The 23,599-nt window shown below is 38.3% G+C and overlaps 1 protein-coding gene across 12 annotated transcripts in view; it reads left to right on the top strand.

Annotated features, from left to right (window-relative positions):
* The window catches only part of pum (pumilio), a 231,356-nt gene that overhangs the window by 102,016 nt on the left and 105,741 nt on the right, over positions 1–23,599 (top strand). For 2 of the 12 annotated variants that reach the window (XM_032433663.2, XM_032433664.2), the window contains exon 1: positions 14,867–15,157. The exons of 8 other annotated variants lie outside the window; for them this stretch is intronic. In XM_032433663.2, coding sequence (XP_032289554.1) covers positions 15,017–15,157 — 141 coding nt within the window. In that variant the 5' untranslated portion in view covers positions 14,867–15,016. Of the gene's footprint in view, positions 1–14,866; positions 15,158–23,599 lie in introns of those variants that run through there. 2 more of the 12 variants (XM_015170300.3, XM_015170299.3) reach the window with 1 other exon arrangement.

Raw genomic sequence — 23,599 nt, 5'->3', positions numbered from 1 at the left:
CCCTGCTCTCCCTCCTCTCTTCCTGCTGCGGTCGCTGTTGTATGCGAGTTTATCTTTTGGAGTTTATTATCATTACGCTGCCATATGGCAAAATATTCAACAAGAGCCTGTCCGTGAGTAGGTGGGGGTTGTGGGGCGTGGCAGGGGGCACGCGCTTGACGTCAGCCTCGTCAGACAGGCGCCAGAATTGTTGCGCTGCACGAGAGTCCTGTCCCTGTCAGCGAAATACACTAGACAAAATAGTTTATAAAAATTAACTATATATGTACAACACCATGAAATGAATAATTGCTGAAATATATATAAGTATACATATATATATATGATAAATATATTTTAGCAGCTGTTAAGTTTGTTTAAGAAGTTAAACATTTGCATTAGATATAAACTGATTAGGGTCGATCTACTGTTGTTTTCTTCAAGTGTATGTCTATGAGTCGCACACTACTTCTGCCTGGAAGACATACCCTTCATCAGCTGCGTCATCCTCATTCTCATTAACATCATCATGCTGTTCATTATCATCATCATCATCATCATGAGCATTCGCGCTATCTGCATAAATGTTGGGTCACACTGACTGCCGGGTTAACTGCCAGCTCATATTTTGCATGTTTTTAATAGTTTCTAGTGTGTGTGTGTGTGTGTGTGTGTGTGTGTGTGTGTGTTTATCAGTCAGTTGACGTCTAGAGAGGAGAAGGGTAAACTGAAAGGGGTGGTGGGGGCGCTGGCGCTTTTCATGTTGCGCACAATTTCTAAAACGTTTTTGTGCAAATGTGGCGCAAATTTCTTTGCGCATTGCATTCAACTAAACCACCACCACCACCCCCCTCTTCCTCCAATCCTTTACACTTTAAACCCCTCCCTCAACCTAGCACACCCCCCTGGTTACACACCCCTCCCCTACACACTTGGCGCGTGTGTTTTCATAATGCGCCATAAAGTATGCAATGTTATTTTGCGCTTGATGAATTTTTCCACGTTGTACAGTTTAGATTGTTTTTGTTGTTGTTGTTGTTGTTGTTTCTGTCTGTGTTGGCAGGTAATTCGCATAGTGTTGTAAAGTGAATTTCTGACAGCATAAAGTGAATTAATGCGCAACACTTTTTCGCTGAAGCGCACGCAAAATCCTTTGAGTAGACTTTGTGCAACGTGCTGATACTGGCATTTAAATGTGGCTCCAAAATCTTTTTAATTGTTCGTGTAATTTGTGTAAAATAGAATTACAAGATGTGGAAATATTTAATATGAGTTAAATCCCCAGCTGGAAACTCGATACACTCTCCTTCTCTTTCAAACGAATAGTCACCCCCTTTTCTCTTACACGTTCTCTTGTTCTCATACTGTCTCGTCTCTCTTTCAGATCTCTAACATTCTCTCTTTAATTCTTAATCACTCTCTGCCTCTTTCTGTTTATCTTCCTCTCGCACACTCTCTTCCTCTCACACACTCTCTCACGAGCTTTTTCTTTCTCCATATTCTTCTCTCTCTCTCTCTCTCGATAGCTCTTTCTAATTTTCTCTCTTGCTTTTTCTTTCTCTATTTTTGTTTCTCTCTTTATATATCTGTCTATATATATTTCATATTTATATATATATACATATATAGTATCTCTCTCTCTCTCTATGAGATCTCTATCTTCTCTCTTCTGTCTTTCTTTGTCTCTCTTTCTCGCTCTCAATCTCATGCGTCACTCTTCACGTTCGCTTCTCTTATCTCTATCTCTCTCTCCATCCTTTATCTATTACCCAATTACTCTCCCACATCTCTGTTACTCTCATTTTCTTCTCACACTCTCTATCGCCATATTTCTTTTCCCCTCTTTTATGTTTACTTATACCTCAAGCACAGTTAATTTGTTCTCTTCTGCTTTGCATCACATTCGTAAACGTTTTCAAGCAGCAACATTAAGAAAGTACTTTTTCAATCTCCATTTAAAGTAAAGGAGTCGCTAATGGGTTTATTGGCAAACCCAAGAAAAATCTTCATCTTCAGCTTACACTCACGATCTTGAGTTCTAGTTAATGTCATGTCGGGTGCTACGTGTCATTTGCCAGCAACAAAAACAAGTAGCACAAAGTGACAATTTGCCAAAAAAAAAAAAAAAATGAAAGAAAAATGAGAGAGAAAAGCAAAAATAAAGTCGATGTTTAATGGCGCACAAAACACGCCGTAAGGAAAATGGGAAAAGTGCAAGCAGAAAAACCAAAGCAAAGTACAGCGAAGAGAGTGGTGCAGGAGGGGGGGGGGGGGGGGTTAAGGGGGTCAGGCAATAGAAGAGTGTTGGTGGCAATGCAAAGTTATTTGATTAAGTCACTTACAAGCAGGATCTGCGCTGCGCACGAAGGACGCACAGCGTAAAGTAATGCCACTCAGGAATGGCCAACGCCATGTAATATTGACATATTGAACAAACGTGCACCAAAAACCGCCAAGTGCAACAAAGCTGCCCCAAGAATGGTGAACCCAGCAGAAACCGGCGCAACTCTCGAGCAGACAGTCAGGACTTAAAGGACTAAATTCATATTAAAAGTACGCGCAGACATGACAGCGGGAAAAGCCAGCCAGCCAGCCAGCCAGCCAGCCAGCCAGCCAGCCAGCCTGGTAGCTACAAAACCGACTGGCAAAACCAAAAACTGTGAGAACCCCAAAACCTGAACTCCAAAGCTCGAGTTGGAGCCCCCGCAGCCCCGGAACTAGCAGCAGCCGATGCCTGCAAGTGCAAAAATTCTAAAATATATTGCACAGGCAACAGCAGCAGGAGGCAGTACCCCCTCCCCTCCCCTCCAGCCCAACCCCCTCACAACATAGACGCACGTACAACAATCAGCCCCTCCTCAGCCCTAAGCCCCCCCCCCCCCCCTCCCACCATCCCAATCCCCCTGTAACTGAGTGCCCTTCGTGCTGTGGCAAGTAACCGACGTCGAGACACATTTTCTAATAATGTTTCAGCGTCACGTATTAATGCGTTTGTTTGTATCTTCATTTTACCCGCTGGCATTTTAATGTATTTATTTTTTTCTCTCTCTCACTCTCCGTGAATACCCCCTTCTTTCTGCTCTGCTATAGGATTTTTCTCGCTCTCTGGGGAAGTTTGTCATGTTTGTGCATGCGACACACTCGCCCGGGCTAATAATGAAGTACGCTTACGTGTAAACTCTATTCTAATATGTATGCTAAAAGCTTTGTGCAGGCACCCTACTTCTCTATATTCCACACTCCAAAAAAGTCGCGACCCTTTTTTTTTATTTTTTAGTTTTCTATTTGGGGTTTTACATGGTGTTAGGGGCGTTGTGTATTTGTGTATTTGGGTTATATCTGTAAAGCAGTTAAAATTAATTATTGCATAAGCATTGGGGAGTTTAACAACACTGTTTTTGCTGCTTCTGCAAATGCAGTGCAAATATTAAGCTAATGGCGTTTTACTTGGGTGTACACAGTTTGGAAATTAGTTTTTTAATGCAGTAAAAAGCGCGGATTCATGCTCGCTAGCTTCTGAAGTTATTTAGTAAGAGAATATATTTTCTTACTTTTCCTGCTCTTTTCTTCATTTCTTTCTCTGTAGTTACTTTTTTATGAGCTTTTGCTCTCTTTGTATTTCATTCGTAAATGTTTTGAAGTCTTTACTTTTTATATAATTTGTAATTTCTACTTCTTTTTCACTTTATTTTCCTCTTCCTTATCTTGCTTTTTTCTTTGTGTACCATTCGTAAATGTAAAGGCTCTTATCATATTCTATAAATTTGTCTTACCTATCTCTACTTGCTTTCTAATTCCTTACTTCTTTGTTTTCTTTATCTCCTTTAGTTTTAGCTTTTATATTTTCGTAAATGCTTTTGAATGCCTCTAAAGTAGTTAATTTTTTATTGGCTTCTTCAACTGTTTACTTATTTTCCCTTTATATCTTTCAAGTCCATTGTTCTCTCTCTCTCTCACTCTCTCTGTCTCTTTACTCTTTCCAACTCTCTCTCACTCTTTCTATAGTTAGTGTACTATGAGCTTTAGCTGATCTCTTTGTGTGCAACTCGTAAACGTTTAAAGTAATTCATATTTTCTTGCTTTATTCATGTTTTTAATCTTGTTCTTATTCTCTTAGTCTTACGCACTAAATACCCTTGTTTCCCTCGCTGTGCTGTGTTCGCAAACGTTTCGCTCAAAGTGAATACTCAAGCTTAAAACGGCCATAAATCGTAATGGGAGTTTTAACCATGTTTACTGTTGTTTTTTTTTTTTTTTTCAACACCATCAAAATCATCGAGTCCATATGCTAAATTATCCCAGTAGCTCTGCATTTGCCATTATTTTATTGACTCTGCTTCAGAGCGCACTTAACCCAAGCATAGCAACTTTTTGCGGCTTGTTGACTCACCCGACTGCTGTGCCAGCCTCTGGCCCGCACTTGTTTAACCATTCATAAAGCGCTACTCTGAACAACTCTGATGACCCACTTCCGCCACCATATGCTGGCTAAAGGAGCCAAAAATAATAAAAAATATTCACTGCCTACTTTTAGGCATCTAAACAGGCAGCAGACGAAGCACTACGAGTAGAGCGCTCAGCTTACCAATTCTATTAAAATTCTTCTGAAAAGTCACACGCAAACGGACAAGAGACAGCTGCATAGAGATGGATGGATAGTAAGAGGGGGAGGGGGGTTGGGGATAGAGAACGAGCCGGCAGTTCGAGACAACTACATATTAGAAAAGTATTAAATTACTACGCCCATGCAGAGCACACGCCTCTGTTTGCACAATGTCCTTGCAGCAAGCGGCGTGTCTTGTCCTGTGCTGTGCTGTCCTGTGGCTATCCCTTTTCTTTATCTATGTTCGCTTTTAATACCCTATTGAAAATGCGTAAATGAGGGTATAATGTTTATGTGCAAATGTATGTGCCATTCATGAGCTGAGTCGCGCTAGCTATGTGCATGATTTCGGGAACTATACAAGCTACAGCTTTACATTTAGACTATATATCAGTGCCTAATATTAATAACTCGATAACTATATTTTCATATCGATAAATATCGATTTTGTGACATGTTTCTCAAGAATTACTCGAAGCTTACAACCGATGCTTGGTATGTGGACCCTCATATAGTACACAAAGATAACGAATATTTTACTCCTTGAATACCGCACGCCGTTCCCGCTCTGAATTGTAAGAAGACCGTATTTGGTGATAGAACCTTGGCCTTTCGGATTTTCGTACATTTCCTTGCTATATTTAAGCCCTGAAAGTATCACAAAGAACGGCAAACAAGCGCCGCAGTTGTAGAAGAAAGCTGGAATGGTTTGCAGCGGATCGAGGGTATCATCTAGCCTGGCACTGCCGCGTGGAGCACTCTTGCTTGTTTTATTTTGTCTTCTTTTTGCGCAGCAGCATGAAAATTATAGGTCCCGTGTCCTTCGGTTTGTCCGTTCGGCAATGTGTGAAGTCATCGCTTTATAATCAAGTTTTCCTTTCAAGTTTCCTTTTCCTATTTACCCCCACACGCTCTCTTGCGTTCATAGTCCATATGCTTGCACAAATTGTCGCCCGACTGGCAGGATATGTGAGTCGATGTGTGTGTGTGTGTTTGTGTGTTTATATTTTACTCCTTTTGCCGTTTACTTACTGCTGACTGTCCTGGCTTGTCCTGGCCTGGGCTGTCCTGGCCTGGCCTGTGTCCCTTCCTGTCCTGTCTTCGCTGTGCATCTGCCATGAAAATTAAATTGACCGTAGCTGCTTAAAGTTATTAAAGTCGAAAGGCATCCGCCTCAGTTCTAAGCCCATTTCTACTATAATAATATTTAGAAAAGGCAAGAGTACATTTCGGAAACCTAATATGCTGGCAAACTGGATACCCTGTAAGCATATAATATGACGCTTTAATGGTGAGACTTCTACAAAAAAGCAGACACAGAAAATAGAAGTAGTTTCTGAGCTATTTTGTTGCCAATGGAAAAGGCATGCAACAAACCGTTATGACGACATGAAGGAATATATTATATATCATTTTAGCTCTAGATAAAAATAACGCATATTTACATATAGATAAATGCGCTTGCACAGTCTGAATGTGGATCATTCCGCAATAGTTGGGAAGCCTAATTTTGGATCGATAGCGTGCTCGGAGATATTTTTTTTCGTTGGGGATTTGCATAGAAAATGAAACGTCAAAAAAAAAAAACGAACAGGTTGGCTTAGCGTCGGACCAACATGAGAAATACCGCCGGTTCAAACCTCGAAAAATGCTTGCTTATTTCATTTGATCGAAGCTTTGGATCTTTCTGAAATTGGTGATAATTTAAGAACAATTCCGACGCCATTGAATTTTTATATTTTCAAATGTAACTCTTAAAAAAATGGAATGAGTATCTGTAAAAATTATTTTAAGGCCAGGGTATCTCTAGTCAGATACGCTGAAGCACTTGCTGTGGCTTGTTTGATTGCTTGAGTCAGCTAAATGTGTGAGATTTGCACAGTTTCAGCCCTTCGGCATTTTGGTGACCAAGAGCAACTCTTGTTCTGTGTGTGGGTCAGTGGCTTGTGACGGTCCAGTTGACAGCATTCGCTCGCATGACGTCAGCAGGTCGCTCGAGATTGTTTGCGGCTAATCAGATTCTAATCAAACACGTACTTGAGGCGAAAAATATAAATAAATGAATCACCCATAAGGGATTTTGATATATATAAATTAAAAAAAAAAAAGAAACTTAATAGCAAAAATAAGAGAGATAAAGAACCTTATAAACAACAATTTTGGCATGAGAAAATTGACAGGCACATATATTTTTATTGGATGTTCCGCTTATAAATTTGAAAAATACATCTCTATTTTTCAATAAAAAATATAATAAAAAAAAAATAAAAATAATAAATTGAATTCAAATGTAAATTACACGTAGAGAGTGGCCCATGAGCATCCAATTATGCAAATCCCTTTCCTATATGTCCAATACTCTACTTTATAGAGTTGGTACCAGAGTTATCGCTTGTAGCTTATATTCATTCACTATATATGCTTAAATTATCAGTCTGCCTTTCAAACATAATCTCTATTTCATGGGCAGCTTAGTCCTTGTCCAAAAGTCTCTTTCCTAAAGGTTTAATGTCCCATCTTTTAGATTTGCCAGGGTTGTCAGTATTAATCCTAGCATACAATAATGCATATTCAATGTATTTTAGTAGTATATATAATTTTTTTATTTCACTTCTTTATTAGTCTCTATTTGAGCTATACACAGACTGAGCCCATACTCCACATCGACAGCCCTTCTTCTTAACGATATTACAAACATCATATCGATACGACATTCTTTTGCTCATCGTTAGATACTTGGAATTAACATGGATGGCAACACTAATAAAATAGATAATGCTGGCCTTAACCTATTACAGTATCTAATGTCCCATCCCATAGAGTTGCCACCAGAGTTGTGGCTTGCAGCTTATATTTCTATTCTAGAGATGTCTCTCACATCGTCAGTCTGCCTATCTAGCATAATCTTTATTCCATAAGCAAGATATGCACTATGATTATTGTATTTTTTCTAACGCTCCATCTTATAAACTTTCCAACAGAGCTGTCGCTTGTTCATATTATACTATTTTTATACCCTGAACCCATTCAAAATGGGTATAAGGATATATTGTATTTGTGCAAAATCCAAATGTATGTAACAGGCAGAAGGAAGCATCTCCGACCCCTTAAAGTATATATATTTTTAATCAGCATCAATAGCCGAGACGATCTAGCCATGTCCGTCGGTCTGTCCGTCCGTCTGTTCGTATATATGAACGCAAGTATCTCAGAACCTATAAGAGCTAGGGATTTGATGTAGGTGCTCCTAGTGCCTGCGCAGATCGACTTTGTTTCCGATAATCCATAACTTACTCCGTTTCCAAGCAATCGATAAAAATCGATATCGATATCCTGTTTTTCGGGCAATTTTGGTAAATAATAAGATCTAGAGTCACCAAACTTGACATATAGCTTCTAAAATAAAATATATATATGCATTTGATGTTGAAGGAAGAGGGTTCAGGGTATCCCCTAGTCGGGCGCTCCCGACTAGAACCTCTTACTTGTTTTCTTTAGATTTCTTCGTCATTTTCACATCGTCAGTCTGGCTATCAAACATAATCTTTATCATTCGTGTCGTCAGCGCTCGCATTATTATTGTTGTCTTTTTTGCGTGTCACTTTCACTTTTCGCCTTTCTGTGTTTACCCGTTTTCATAATTTTCCATTGCATACTTTTTGCGGTTGTGTAATTTTCCCGTTTCGCCTTCGCTTGCTGATTAAATCTGCATGCACACACACACACACACGCGCACAATCACAGAGATTTTCTTTGTTCTCTGCACTTTTTTCGTAACATTCTCTGAGCGTTACGCGCTGGTAATTTCGCCTCGTGTTTACTTTTAATTTGGTTAAATGAGGCATAAGTGAGCAAATTTTTTAAGTGCGTTGTAATTTTTAATGAACTTAAAGAACAGCTGAAAAAAAGTATAAAGAGCAAGAGATAATATAATGAGGCAGATAAATGTGGGAGAACAGAAGCTTTTTTAACTCCTCTAAAATCTTCAAAAAATGTTATGAAATTTGTAGTTAATAATATATTTTATTTTTGTTTTTGCAGGTACGTTCAATTATTTCCATATTAAATGACGAACTCTTACTCTGGGTATGTACTTGGGGAAATATTGTAAGAATTATCTTATAGCTATTAATGTGTGGCAGGGGGCCTATTGAAAGGCCTACTTTCTGGTCTGGTAATCGAAAAGTCAAGCTGCGACTGTACTTTTTAGTCCAGCTGTGTGTGACTGTACTTTTTAAATCTGTTCAACTGTTTTCTCTGAGCTAAATTAAGGCAAATTCGGGGTATAAAATTGTTTTAGTAAAACCAAAAATGAATCAAAAAACATTCAATTAAATCATGGGCTGCGCCTTTTTGTTGGCAACCCTTAAAAAGTCGACATCTATTTATTTATTTTCAGGAAATGAAACCTTTTGAAAGCAATGTCGAATATGCAATTCAACAATTTATTTATTATTTATTATTATAAACTTATTAAAGCTTATTCAAAATCTCTTCAAGCTTCAAACTTGGCAAGGTGTGGCAACACTTATTGTTGTTTTCTGTTTGCCTCTGGCAATGCCTTGTTTTGTTTATTATCAATTTTTTTTTAATATTCCCGTCTCGTCGCTTTGTTGACACAATTTTTTGTGTGTCAATTGAAATTGAATGGAAACGACCCACAAAAAAAGCAGGGTTTTCATTGCGATACGACTTTTCATTGTCATCTTGTCGCGCTTTTATTTATTTATATTTTTTAGTTTTGTTTCTACTTGTTTATTTATCTGTTACGCTTCTGCCTTGTCATTCATTTCATTCATTTGCATTGTTGACACTGATCCGCTGGCTGCCTTCCAGTTGGCAACATTTTTGGCAAATTAACAATTTTTAGTATTTTTCCCCCCCCTTACGTGCTTTGGCAACCCTATTAGCAGGCGCGTTGCGGCGTTGCCAGGCTTCAATAAAATTGTAAATACCTTTCAGCAGCTAATTTAATTTTTTAAGCTACATTTCACGCGCGACAAAATGGCCAATTGAATTAAATTGAATGCCAAAATAAATAAATATAATATTTCGCAATTCACAAGTGAATTTATTTATCTTGCGCATAATTCAATTATAAATTTGTTTTTATTCTCAACGCAAAGCAGATGACAACACATGAAATCAACGGCAACATTTTGTGAATAATTGAAAAATACAAAAAATAAAACGATATGTAAACAAATGGCAAAGAAAAAATTGCATTCGATTTGGTCTGGCTCTGGCGGGTTTTTTAATTCAAACAGCTGCAAAAAAAAGCTGGAAAAAAGGTAAACGTCAAACATTGCACAAATGTCAATTAACTTTCAACGACAAAGACACAAATAGTAAACGAATATATGTACATATATGCAAGATCTGGAGAGGTAGTTGTGGGTCGGGTTGGATTGTTGGTAGTGAGTGGGGAGGGGTTGGGGTTGGGGGACATCGCTCAACAATCAAATTCAAATTGATTTTTAATTAATTTTCGTCACATTTTTGTGCCCTCTGAAATGAATGAAAATTTCTGCCAATTGCTGTATTGGCCTCTCGTACTTCTCATGCAACGAATCCAATTGACTTTCAATCGCTGTGTGAGTGTGTGTGTGTGTGTGTGGGTGGGTGTGGATGTAAGTGGGGCGGTGGGGGGTGTCGACCATGAGGTTACGTTGTCAACTATTATAAATTCAATTTAGATACGTGATGGATGTACAAAAAGTCGACGAAAAAAAAAGAAATAAAATAGAAATGGAAGACAACATGTGAATTGTGTTAGCTTGAGGCAAAGTTCAGCGGAGTGGCAACTCTGGTGCAGGGGGACATGACAAAGTGGACTAGCAAAGAGCGATACATATATACGTGCCATAAATAACTGTAAAGCTATGGGAAAATTGTACTCTCAAATTGGGTTGGAATAAACGAAAGCTTATGTGTTTAAATGTATTATGTAATTTGCAAATTGGAAAAATTAAGCAGACAATTTCAGCGTGAATACTGGGAAAGTGTGAAACTGATTTTAAATTTATAGAATTTATATAATTAAATGAGATATTAATAACGTTTAAAGAGCCTAAATGATAGTAGTAAGAAATTATTAATAAACTTCGCTGTAATTGCTAGAAATAAGTGTATACAGGTATTTTAGTTAAAGTTGAAATAGTTTCAACATATTTTAGGAATTTGTTTTGCATAAAATGACAGTTAATTTTCCAAGAAGCTAAAAGTATAAGCTTCACTTCATATAAAGATTGATAGGCAATCGCAAGCTATCGTTCAAGCAGGGCATAGCAAAAGTCGACTTAGCCGATGCGCAACAAATTTCATACCAATTCCCAGTCCAGTGTGTTATATATATAACGGGTTAAAAAATAGTTTGATGCAACGTGTATGACAGCATCATTCAAGTGCTTGACAACCCTGTGTCAGTTCTACATGCACACACATACACACACACACACACACAGACACGCTGGCACACACTTGAAACTTCATTGCCTCATGTCTGGTTGGACACTTCATACAGCTGTTTTGCAAATGCGTATTGAAATTGCAAAAAAAAAAGGTGAAAAAGCAAAAAAAAAAAAAAATGCAGATAAATTGCATGAATACCGCATGCTGCACTTATCGTTATCGATCAAACATACAGCTCATTGTTGACTGTGCAGCAAAATAAAAATTGATGGCACAGTGGTGCAAAATAAATGAGTTGGCGACAAATTGACAAAGACGCGCACTAATTTTAAATTAATTTAACCAGCGCTGCGGCTAATTGCAGGGCCTAAAAGAAGTGGATAGGAGATGTGTGGGGTGGGTAGGGGGGCGGGTACAAGCTGTCGCTGCGTGTAAAGAGCGCCACTAACGAGCGAGCGGCTCTGCGGCAGCGAGATTAACATCTTGACTTGATCGTTACAAGCACTCTCCCTCTCTCGCTCCCGCTGTCGGGCTCTGGCGTGCTCATGCGCCGAGTCAAACTTGTTGTGCAGTTAGGCAGGTCGTGGCCGGCTCTGAAAAATTTTAGGCCAAGCACACATACACACGCACGCACACATGCGCACACGCTTGCGAACAGCGCGCTGCTCGTCGCGTGCGGTGAACGAACTCAAAGCTGTTTGACGGGAACACAATCGCATGGCCTAAGCAAGAGCAGCGCGTTAGAGCGAGATGGGCTGCGTTTAGCTCTTGCTCCAACCTCTAAGCTTGACTTGCAGCTTTTTTGAATGTCATTGTCGAGGTGAGCTGAGAGAGCGGCCGCAGCAGCAGCGGCAGCAGCAGTAGCAGCAGCTAAGCCTGCGCTCTCTTTTTCTTATACTTAGCCGCGCTGTCTTAGTTTGCATAAGCTTCGGTCGTTGTTGTTGTTGTTTCTTGTTGTTGGCTGTTGCTTTTGTGCTAATTTCTCATGTGATTGGCGTGCATTGAACTTGTGCGCTAAAAACGAAACACTGAAACACTCACACACACACACACACACACACACACACACACATACACAGGCACCCATGCGCACATAGCAACACGTGTAGAGCAGCAACATTAATTACTGATGCAATGTTGCTGCAACATGTTTATGGCAACTTGTTGAACAGCGCACGCGGCTCTTCCGCTGTTACCGTTAGAAGTTAGTGAACTCTTTCTACTCTCTTCCTGTCATGGGCTTGTAATGCATTCCTGATTATGTTCGTGTTGTCGTTGTTGTTGTTGTTGTTGTTGTTGTTGTTGTTGTTGTTGTTGTTGTTCTAGCTGATGATTTTCCATCATTTTCTTGGCTATGCGCGCACAGACAATTTACCAGCTTATGAGATTGCACTTCAATTTCATGTTCTCGTGCATGAAATCGCAGTTGTTGTTGCTGTTGCTGGTTTTATTATCTGCCTTCTCTTGACACTACTCTGATATGTGTAGCCCAGGTGGAGTCCAGCCCTAATATGTAATTTAATGCCTTGTTATTGTTGTTGTTTCTTTTTTGGTGCCTTATAAGATTTTTGCCTTGCTGCTCTTCCGTTTCGCGCTCTGGTTTTAGTTACAGCTCTCATTCTCTTTTTTTTATTTTATTTTTTTTTCTTCTCCTAGTTCTCGACTTAATTTGTTTAGTCACACTTTGTTGCCAGAAGTCAACAAACTCCACATGGGTTCAACGTTACCTAATAATAATCATACTAGTGTTGTTCGTTTTAGTTTTATTTCATTTTTTATTATTATCATCATTGAAATTCTTCGAGGCGTGCGCGGACTTGTCATCTAGTTTCGTATAATTAATGAAGTTTCCAAAAAAGAATCAGGTGTTAGAAATGTTATATTGCTTGACTGTTATAAATGAGGAAACATATGTAGTTCGCATATAAGCAGTTATTGTATAATATTTAATTAAATTGGGGTAATTCACTTAAATATCGAAGAGGAATACTTTCAGTATGTAAATGCTTGAATCAAATGGGAGAACCCAAAGATTTTGCGAAGTAGCTTAAATAATTATTTATTAAGCTTTGTATATTATATTATTCAAGTACATATAGATTATCATATCCATTTCTATTGGATTAAAGCAGCAAGCTATTCAGCGTTTATGTTCCAGCTAGGTTTCATTTATATTTCCGTTATTCTGCAGTCACCTATTCTCTCTCACCCAAAACTGTAAATTTTTAGGCAACCTGTTAACTTTTAGCAACATTTGGCGGAAGCAGCCACAAACAATGCGCTTTGCAGCATAACAAATGCAAGCACATAGACACGCGCACGCACACACACAAACTCACACACACACGAGCACACACAAGCATTCACTCATGCCTACTGCATGCCCAAAAAGTGTGGAGATATTCTACAAAAGATAACTGCGCTTTTTCTTTGCACACAACTGGCAATGCCCTTCGTACTGGCTAGTATAAGAGTATAAGAGCGCACATTGCGCGCGACAGTTTTCTCTCGCTCTCTCACTCTCTCACACATGCCGTTTTCTTGATTTTGTTTTTGGGGTGTGCTCGGCTTTGCCGCCTCACAGAACGTCAACAACAAGTGTTTGTCGGCTGCGCTAAGCAAACTCTACACAAGCTGGCCGCGCTCTCGCTCGCTCTTCTACACAGCAGCACAGTAGAGCAAATGTAGGCGAGTTATTGCTTATTGCTAAACTGTGGAATTTCATTTGATTCTTTTATGCATATTTTGTGTATTTCGTTTAAGAATTGTTGAGGTTGCATTTAAATTTGCATATAAAAATGTTTGCACTCGCCACGCACAGTGCCCACTGTGCCAGATTGGCCGCTTCGCTTGCGCTGCATTTCGTGCGGCGACGAACTCTCCTCTACGCTCATTCGCTCGTACGCTTTGCGCTGTCGTTCCTTCGGTTCGGCACAAATCGTACGCAGACGGGAAAATCAGTTCGCGATGGAACTTTGAACACTGCGGTTCGTTCTGCCGTTTCCGTTTCGTACGTCGTCTACTCGCATATCCGTTAAACGTAAGCGTTTTGTCGTGTGAAACAGATCAAATGCACATTTCCCGTGTTATTATTATAATTATAACAAATCATTATTAATTATTATAAATTATTATTAATTATTACTACTATTGTGCAAAGTGTGCAGTAAAATTTTCATGTGTTTTGAAAGTGCAATAATATTAACAAATCGATTGTTGCAATATTGTACCAAAAAAAAAAAAAAACAACCAATTTTAGTGCCTATTGAAAAATAAATAAAAATTATTTAATTCAAGCAAATCCTAAAGAAATATTAGAGATATTCCCACACTTATTGCCGTCTTCTGTGGTGCGTGTCATTTAATTGATTTCAAGGATTCCAACATCATGAACATCAACGTGTGAGGATTAAAGTTGCAGCTCATATATATATTATATATATGTATATGCATTAATATATATGCATATATATCTGTACATTGAGTCGGGCAGCATCTCGTCTCATATATCGCTCTTGCGGCCAGCGAGGCACGTCTGACGAATGCGGCTTAAAATTTAATTGAAACGCGACCCAAAACCCAAAAACAACAGCAAAAGTATACGAAATTTCAATTTCGTCAAAATAAAAAAGCAAAAACAAAAACAAAAAAAAACAACTGAATCAACAGTTTTCGACCAATACATATACACATTTATAATGTTAAATACATTACAATAAAAACTCACAAAACAGAAATCAGAAACCAAAGTTCCAACTTTTTCTTGAAACTCAGCTCAAAGTTGATAAAGCTGTTTTTTTTTTGTAGCTCTGAAAGAAAAAAATATATATTTAAATATAATATCAGAAAGTATAATATATATATATATATATAGGGGCTTTTGCGCTTATCGGCAGCCCGGATAAATTTCAACGGAAAGCGTGTGTGTGCGTGTTTCTGTGTGTGTGTTTGTGTGTTTCAAAATCAACAATAACAACAACAACAACAAGAAAAATAATCGGCACCACAAGCGATTACAACAAAATGGTGGTTTTAGAAACCGCCAGCGCCCTTCTGGGCGGGCCCTACGCCCAGGGCGCCCCCGCCCTGAAAATGGTGCAAAAACGTTACATTGGATTACATCAATGGCTGGGACCAATACGCAAGGAGCTAAAGGAGCATATTGTAAGTGTCTTAAAAAAAAGAAAACAAAAATAAACATTTTAAATAAAAGATAGAAAAATATAAGAATTGAAAATCTTACAAAAAACGTTTTCAAAAACCCCCTACCCAAGCCAAATCTATATATAAATTTATTTGAAAAACCTTTTAAAATTCGAAGATCTTAAAAATTCAGAATATAGATTAGAAATGAATGGAATAGAACGAACAAGAATAAAATAGAAAAGAATAGAGAAAAACTAGCAAAATTTTAAAATCCAGAATAGAAAATATTAAGAAATGGAATAGAATATTTATAGGATAAAACAGAATATAATAGAATAAATAGACCAATATAATTTAATATATATTAGAACAGAAAAGAAGAGGCGACGAGTGGAGAGGAGAGACGAGAGACTGTTTTGAAAACTTTTTTTTTTTATAATTTTTAATATCTGTTGACTTTAAATAATAAAATAAATAAAAGAATCGTGAAAAACCAACTTCAAATCATATCACGCAAAATTATAATAAACTCTATAATGGAAGGGTTCTTTTATGCGAGCGACTACTGTAAAGCATGACATAGTATTGTTTTGTCTTCATGTACTCATATGTATTTTTTTTTTCTATACTCCCTTTCCGTATTCCCTATTGCCCTTATTGTCCGTCTAAAATTTGCGATAAGCAACTCGTGAGTCGTATTTCCCATTTAGGCTTTGACTTTGTCACAGAATTCCCTATAAAATAAATCATTGCTCACAAATTCTCTTTGTGCAATTGCAAATTATTGAGGTTTACGAACTTGTATTTAGCCCAAATATGCATTTATATATCTTTTATATGTTTGTTGCGAAATTTAACAGGTTTTTCTTGAACAATAACTGAAACATTTGTTACTATAGTATTAAGTATAATATGCAGGGTAATTATTTGAAATGCATTCATATTTTCGCAATTTTTTTTTACGCATGTCCGAAAGCTTCTGAAAATGCTCCACTTCGAATTCATAAACAGATTGAATTTTATTGCAAACTTGTTGGAATTTTAGCTTAAAATAGTACGCAATTTCTAGTTAGATACCAATTCGAATTCCAATAGGTATTCGTACGAAAGCTTTAAGAACACATTAAAGCTCGCCCAAGCTTTTGTAAACCCTGAATGTGTCTTTTGCTATAGGTCTTAAAACAAGTAATATTTGGCTTATTTTATATATATTGTCGTATTTTATTTACCTGCCGTATTTCTTAAAATTTCTCGGCAATTTTCCATTAAAAGCTTTTCTCTTATTTCCATTTATATTCCGTTTTCTATTTGACTTTTTTTCTTCGATATAAAGTAATTCCTTCCTGTTAGCAATTCCTTTTATTTTGCCAAACGCATATTTCTAATTATTTCCGTTCATTGTTGTTTTTGTTATTAGTTTTTCCTCTCGTCACACACACGCCCCCACTGTCCCACCTCCGCCCAGCTTCACAATTTTGTTGTCCATTTCAATTTCGTTTTCAAACATTTTCACATTGATTGCGTGTGCTTTTCTTTTTGTCTCCCTCTCTGCTTGTTGTTAGTTTGCATTGATTGATTGACAATTTGATTGATTATCTGCCAAAATCCCTTTTATACATCGCATATATATACTTATATATACATATATATGTATATATAAATACTACCAGATCTGGCCAAGCTGTAATTGTTGCCCAGCTTTTTCGATTATAAACAACAGCAACAAAAACTAAACTCGATTTCCAATTGGAAGCATTTTTATCGCTGTCCAACTGGTTGGCTTGTTGCCTGATTTCGCTAGACTATTTCGCGTGGCTCCCCCCCAATCTCGGGTCCAAGACTAATGAGCATCCATTATTCATCCTTGGTCGGGATGCAACCAGAATCAGCCAAAGCTGATGCTGTAGCTGAAGCTGAGGCCGATGCCTGCCCAGCGAGCGGCTGGGTTTATTAGAAGAGTTGCGTTTTTGCCAGCCAGAAAGAGGCGCAAGCAGGGATTACGAATGGATAAGGCGGGCTGCTAGGGGAGAGCTTGGGGTGCAGGTAGGATATGAGGTAGATAAAGGTGGGGGGAGTATCTTTGGGGATGTGGCGGCGGCCTAATTAATGTGTGTGCAGTAAATTTATGACCAGAGGCTTAAGCAGCTTATGAATTATGCTTTTAAGGGGGGCATGGTCAGGGGGGGGGGTGGTGGGGGTTTTACGGAAGAAGAAGGGCACGGTGTGTGTGTGTGTGCAGTTTCCAATTGAGTGATTTATGCGCTTGAAAAATGCATGTAAAATGTGGCTGAGGCATAAAGCAACAGCTGGCAGAAAGAGACAGCGAACAGGGAGTGAGAAAGAAAGAAAGGGGAGGCACACATATGCACAGTTCATTAAGCTGCAACAAAGCCAACAGCATTAAAGCACTCTGAATCTGCAGCGAAAGAGAGAGAGAAAAGGAGACAGAGAATAAGAGACAGTGAGAATTTGATATTGAAGAATTGCTTCAGGTTTAACTAGGATGCAAGAGATATTCGTAAAGCGCCTGTTAAACTTGCTAACTACATGTCAAAAAGTTACTAACGGTGCGCGTGTGTGTGTGCGCACCAAAACCAAGCGCTTAACAGAAATATAAACTACACTGAGCGAAAAAGCGTCATACTAAAAGCAAGTTAAAAAATTGAAAAAATTGCTATAATTAAAATCTATTTTCTATTTCTATAAGAAATATGCTTAAATTGAGTACAAATTCTGCTTCATTTTATTACAAAAGTAAGCTGGACTTGTCTTGAATTAGGTGCAAAAATACTTATTACTAGAAATTTTGTGCTTGCCTTAGCTAGTAAAAATTAAGCTTTTTTTCAGGCCTGCGGTGCATTGTTAAATGAGCAATTTGCTTTTAAGCTTTACTTGATTTATTTATATTTTCACTGCAATTGAGTGTAAGCTCTAAATTTATTTCTCTCAGTGTAACAATTGCCCTGCAGCCATATTCACCCTTCAACAATTGCAGCTGCATTACGTATACGTTATGTGTGCGCTGACTGAGACTCGTGTTACACACGCACACACATTTCACGCAACACACATGCACACAACTCACACACTCGCATACACACTGCGAATTGTCACAGAATTGTGATCTGACATCGATGCGACTCGATGCAGCGGGAAATGCCATTGTCAAATCGTGGTATCGCTTTTCATTCTGTTGTTGTTGCAGTTGTTCTTGTTGTTGTCGTTGGTTGTTGTTGTGGTTGTTGTTGTGGTTGTTGTTGTGGTTGTTGTTGTGGTTGTTGTTGTTGGTGGTTCTAGTCCCAACGAGAGCAGTGGATAAGTATATGTTGAATACGTGGACTGATCTGTAATATGAAGCTTTGGGTAGACAAAGCAACTCCTCAGAAAATTATATTAAATTGATAGCAGAAATGTAAGAAGAGTAAGAAAAATGAGTTCAAAGAATTCACTAATCGGGAAATTTTTAATCAATTTCCACTGGAGAACTCAAGCATATGTTGTATAACAAACCTGCCCTAGACTTATATTGTGCAGAAAGAGCTAGAAATATTGTCCATAGATAAATATAAATATTGCCAACAAGTTTTCGATTCTCAAGCGTTTTTGATTTGACTATGTGAATGTGTTGAGCTGCTAATTCATAGTTAATTCCTACAATTTATTTAAGTATTTATTAAGTATTCATCTGAACTACATCTAGTTTTTCTATGATAAGCTTTAATAAACATCAACTTCTGCTTCATACATATTTTTCTCTATAAGTAAACCACATTTATTCAAAAAATTTCCAATCACAGCCATATGTTTTCTCTCGTCCATTTCTCCAGTCATTTACAAGTTGATCAACTTTCCAAGTTGATTATTGCTTTAAACTTCAATAAGAAAGAAAAACTCTAAATACTATTTGCCATAGCTCTGACCATTTTTAGCGCTAGCTTGTGCTTTCTCTATCTAAATCTAGCTCTTTCTCTGTTTAGTTGACCTGTTTTTGCAAAAGACCACGAAATGCCGAGCGGCAGCTGTCACTAGACAGCGCCTCCTGCCCCCAGCTCCCTGCACCCTGTCCCCTTTGAATGACTCGTCTGACTGACTGACTGACTGAGTGTCTGGCTGTCCAACCAGTTGTACAACTGGGCAATCTTGACAAACTTTACACAAGTTAAACACTGAAAAGCGCTTGAGGCGACTTGCGAGAGGCTTTTCAAAATAATAATAAGAAATGTGTGTGTTGCAAAAAAAAAAAAAAAAAGAGAAAAAAGAAAATCGAGGAAAAGCGTAAAGGCAAAATCTGACTAAAACCAGCCACGATTTTTGCTTAAGCTGAGATTCTCTCAGACTCCTCTTCTCCCTTCTCTTAGCCTCAACTCGCGCTAGTTTTTGCCTCTTTGAGAATTTTGTTGTTCTTGTTTTTCTGTTTGTGTGGTCCTCACTTGGTTTTTGCACTGCGCTTTTCGCCTACGAAGTCCTTGCCCCTTCGGCACCCCCTGACCTCTCTGCTGCCCCATTAACATGTTGCACAAATTGTCTCATGGAAGCTTGAGGCCTCTCTTGAGTTTGTCAGACATCGTCTCACAAGTAGTCGGCTGCTCTCCTTCTTGTTTCTGCTCCACTGACGCAACTCAAGTGGCTACTCTTGGGCCTGGATGGATTCGCTTTATGCAACTGCAACTGCAAATTGGAGGTAGGTTGTCTCCTCTGCTTCCTCACTTTTGCTATGCATCGCTGCAGTCGCATTGTTTTTGCCAGTTGTGTTGTCTTTGAATGGCCTGAGTCTATCTACCATGAATTAAACCACGCAACTTTCTATGAAATTAGCGCAACTCATGATCATGAGTTCAAACACAAAATATGTGGCAAAGCGGTCTACAAACGAGGCCAAAGACAAAGCCAAAACTACTGTGTGTGCATTTCTTAAGTGTTGACCTTTTGAATGAGATGACCTTCCCCACAGAGAGAAGTAGAGAGTGTATAAAATTTGTTTTGCTAAAAATCAGAGATAATAGAATATTGTGCTTAGAGTCGATATTCAATCCATTTGCTTATATTTTTAAAGTTTTAGTGATGTGCATGAGAATTCGTTAAGAATACTTTAATTGGTTTCGAAGTCTCTTAACACTCACGTGAGCTCTTGTTTTTGCCAATCTTCTTTGTACGACGTTTGTGAACGTTTTACTGCCTGCTAAGAGATATTATACTTTTCTTGCGTACGCAATGTCCCGATTAAATCTCTTGTTTTCGCCATTCTTCTTTGGGCGGCATTCGTAAACGGTTAATATTTACACTATATAACATTATGGGTATTCCCTAGCGTATGCCAGACTATTTAATACGTGCTCTATATTAAGTTTATTTGCTTTTCCCAAACCTTCTATTAATTAGGTGTGTAATGAAGTCCGATCCGAGCAGCTGTGTATCTTTATCTCGAAATGTATCTCTAGCTTTGTATCTTTTTGCATGCACCTAATAACCGACTGCATTTTGTTGAGATTTCTGCTTGGCTGTGTGTTTGTCTTTCCGCTTATGTTGCATTTTATTTTATTTTTTTTTTCAATATTATTTTTCTTGTTGCTGATTCCTTTTTCCATATGCGTTCGCATTGGCATTTGCGTTCGTGTGGGGTTTTCGCGCAGCTGTGAGTTTTTCCTGCGCTTTTCATAAATTAAAAGTTAATAAAAGCCGCAGGTAGCTCTAATTTATTTTTAATATTTATTTTTATGTTCGCCGCCGCGCGCTGCGTGCAAAATTGCAGAATTTTGCTGTTAAGGAGAGGGGCTTGCGTGGGGTTCAAGACGGTCTCTTTATTTTTACCCCTCTTCATTTTTATTCATTTTTAATACAGGAGAGAATATTTTTTGCTGCTGCTGCCGCCGTTGGATGCGGTGAAAATTGCTGCAAATTAGGTAGCACAACATGCTTTTGCGCGCGTGTGTGTGTGTGTGTGTGTGTGTGGAAAATGTGATTTCTTTCCTCGTTGCTTTAACGAGTTCATGCTTAGCTGAATGTGCAGCTATGTTTTGGCATGGGATTGGCCAAAGAATGCCTGAGTTACAGCGAATTACTCGCAGATTTTCCTACATTTTGTGGTTGTTGTCGTGAGTTCAGTTTTTGGTCAGGTGAAAACTGGAGCAAAGCTGAGTGAAAAGTTTCTTTAAGGAGTTGTGCGAGGAAATGAAAGGCAAGAGTTTGACAAGCTGAGATATCAAGCGAAATGAAGAAAAAGAACATCAAATTTGGGGAGCTGTTTCTGAAGAGTTATTTGTGATTTTAAGTTACCGTTGGGTAGACTCTGAATAGGTTAAATCTAATAAAAACTGAATGCTATATCGGTATTTATTTTTATTATATGCATTGACTTTCGATTATTATCGATAAGTAAGAGCTCATTCGATTAGCATCGATAAATAGGAGCCCTTTCCATTGATATCGATCAACAAGATATATCTCAATTAGCATCGATAAATGATATTTTTCGATTGTTATCGATAAATATTGTCGCCTCGAAACACCGTTTCGCTTTGCAAAACCCATAGATTTGCCCTCCTCTCAGACGGCTTAATTAAAAGCCAATGCACTTTATGCCCCATAAATATATTCAACCAGCTCTTTCTCTTCTCCTCGCTCACCTGGATATAGCCATAAACTTCTTCCAAGTTGGTTAAATCCAATTAAATGAACTTGCCAAATGCATTTTGCTGCAGACAAAGAAAATTTGAAGTTTTTCAAGCGCACACACCTGGCCCGTAATTATGTCCAAATCTTGGAAGTGTGGAGTCTGGACCTTGGCTATTTCTTTGGCCAACTTTAATGAACTTAACTCTCAATCGCAATCGCAATTCGAATCGCAGTTGCACTTTTTTAATTAATTTTCTGTCAACGTTTGCGAAAATCCAAACTTTTGCCTTAATTATGACTTGCCTTGGGGTGTGGCACATGCTGCAATTTCATTAAAGTGGACAATGAGGTGGGTGGGGGGAAAATGGAGCGTTATTAACAACATGTGTTACAGCCAGAGAAGTGTCCAGAGCAAATTGATTGTTCATGGCTGGGTTGGAAACAGGGGCAAACAGCGTGAGTTTATGGCCCTCAAAGCTAACCATGAAACTTGCAACGTGCAACTTGCAACATAGAACTTGCAACGTGCAACTTGCAACTTGATTATCTTCTGCTTTCAATTGCAGTTTTTCTTTTTTGCTCTCTTAACTCAAACACAATTTGTATGGTGTTCAGGAAAAACTAAAGTCACGGGCTCGCAGCATTAAGGGGAGCCTTCAGTTTTTTGATGGACATTGGTGCGCTGTGTGCCTCAAAGGGCATAGTTTATGTGGAATGGAACAGAATGGAACTGAAGTGAACTTAAGTTAACGCTAAGTGGCGCAAACAGAACTCAACTATAAAGCGGAACCAACAGCAGAGTTGCTCGCAAGTTGGCTAAAAGGCAATTTCCCCAGAGAACGGCATGAGAATGTCGCCCGCGACAAACAGAAAGATCTGTTTTCTTAAGAAACAAAAAGCAGTTTGATATAAAGTAAAAGAAGCTAAGCGACATCAGAGTACTTCATCTAAAAAGCATAGAAATAACTTGAAAAATATATTAAGTACTCCTGAAATATTCAAGCCGTTATTCATTCGCCTTCTTAGCAGCTGATCTAAAAAATCGGTGTATAATAATAAAGAAATTTAATTTAATTAATTTTATTTAATTTAAGAAATTAATACGGAAATATTCATACCCTCTTCATGCGCTTTCTCAGCATTTTACATCGTCATCCTAATCGAAAACAAACTTTTAATACATTGTATGCTACATCGTAAGAGAGTTTGTCCTTTAAAACTCAGTTAGCCATATTTATTCAAGTAAACCTGAAATATTCATATGCTTTTTCATGAGGTTTCTCAGTAGCTTGCCTAATCAACTTGATTTAATATGACTCAAATCTGTTGGGTCCAATTCAAGTCAGGAATTTTACAAGGTGACACATGAATGACTTAAAGTGACAACCAAACACTTGACTTGCACCAGGAGGAGAGAGAAAAACTCGACCTTAGACAGAGAAAGAGAAAGGCAGAGAGCGAGAGCAGGAGCATAAATAATGAGGAAAAGTTGGAAGCTCAGCTGCAAATTAGGTTAATTAAAAACCGCTCGAGGCTCGTCTCTCTGTATGTCTCCCTCTCTTCGGCTCTCTTTTTGGGTCTCTCACATAAGTCACACTTTGAATCTCTTTTTGCCAGCACTCAGCCCAACAACAGAAAAGCACATGGAAATTGGCTAACAAAATTAAAAAAAAAAAAAAAAACGACAAAGAAAAGTGCGTCGCAAACTTTTTCAATTAAAGTTAATTTTTTTGTACGCTTCGCTTTTTTTTCGAACGTTTTTCCTACTTTAAACGTTGTCAGAAAAGCGGCACAAATTGAATTTTGATCGATATATAATGCATGGATGGTGGTGTGAGGGGCCGGGAA

The sequence above is a fragment of the Drosophila virilis genome, chromosome 2, assembly GCF_030788295.1.
Source record: "Drosophila virilis strain 15010-1051.87 chromosome 2, Dvir_AGI_RSII-ME, whole genome shotgun sequence".
In the NCBI taxonomy this organism is placed as follows: Eukaryota; Metazoa; Arthropoda; class Insecta; order Diptera; family Drosophilidae; genus Drosophila; species Drosophila virilis.
Note: the sequence above shows the minus strand (reverse complement) of the source record. Positions and strands in the feature narration are given on the sequence as shown.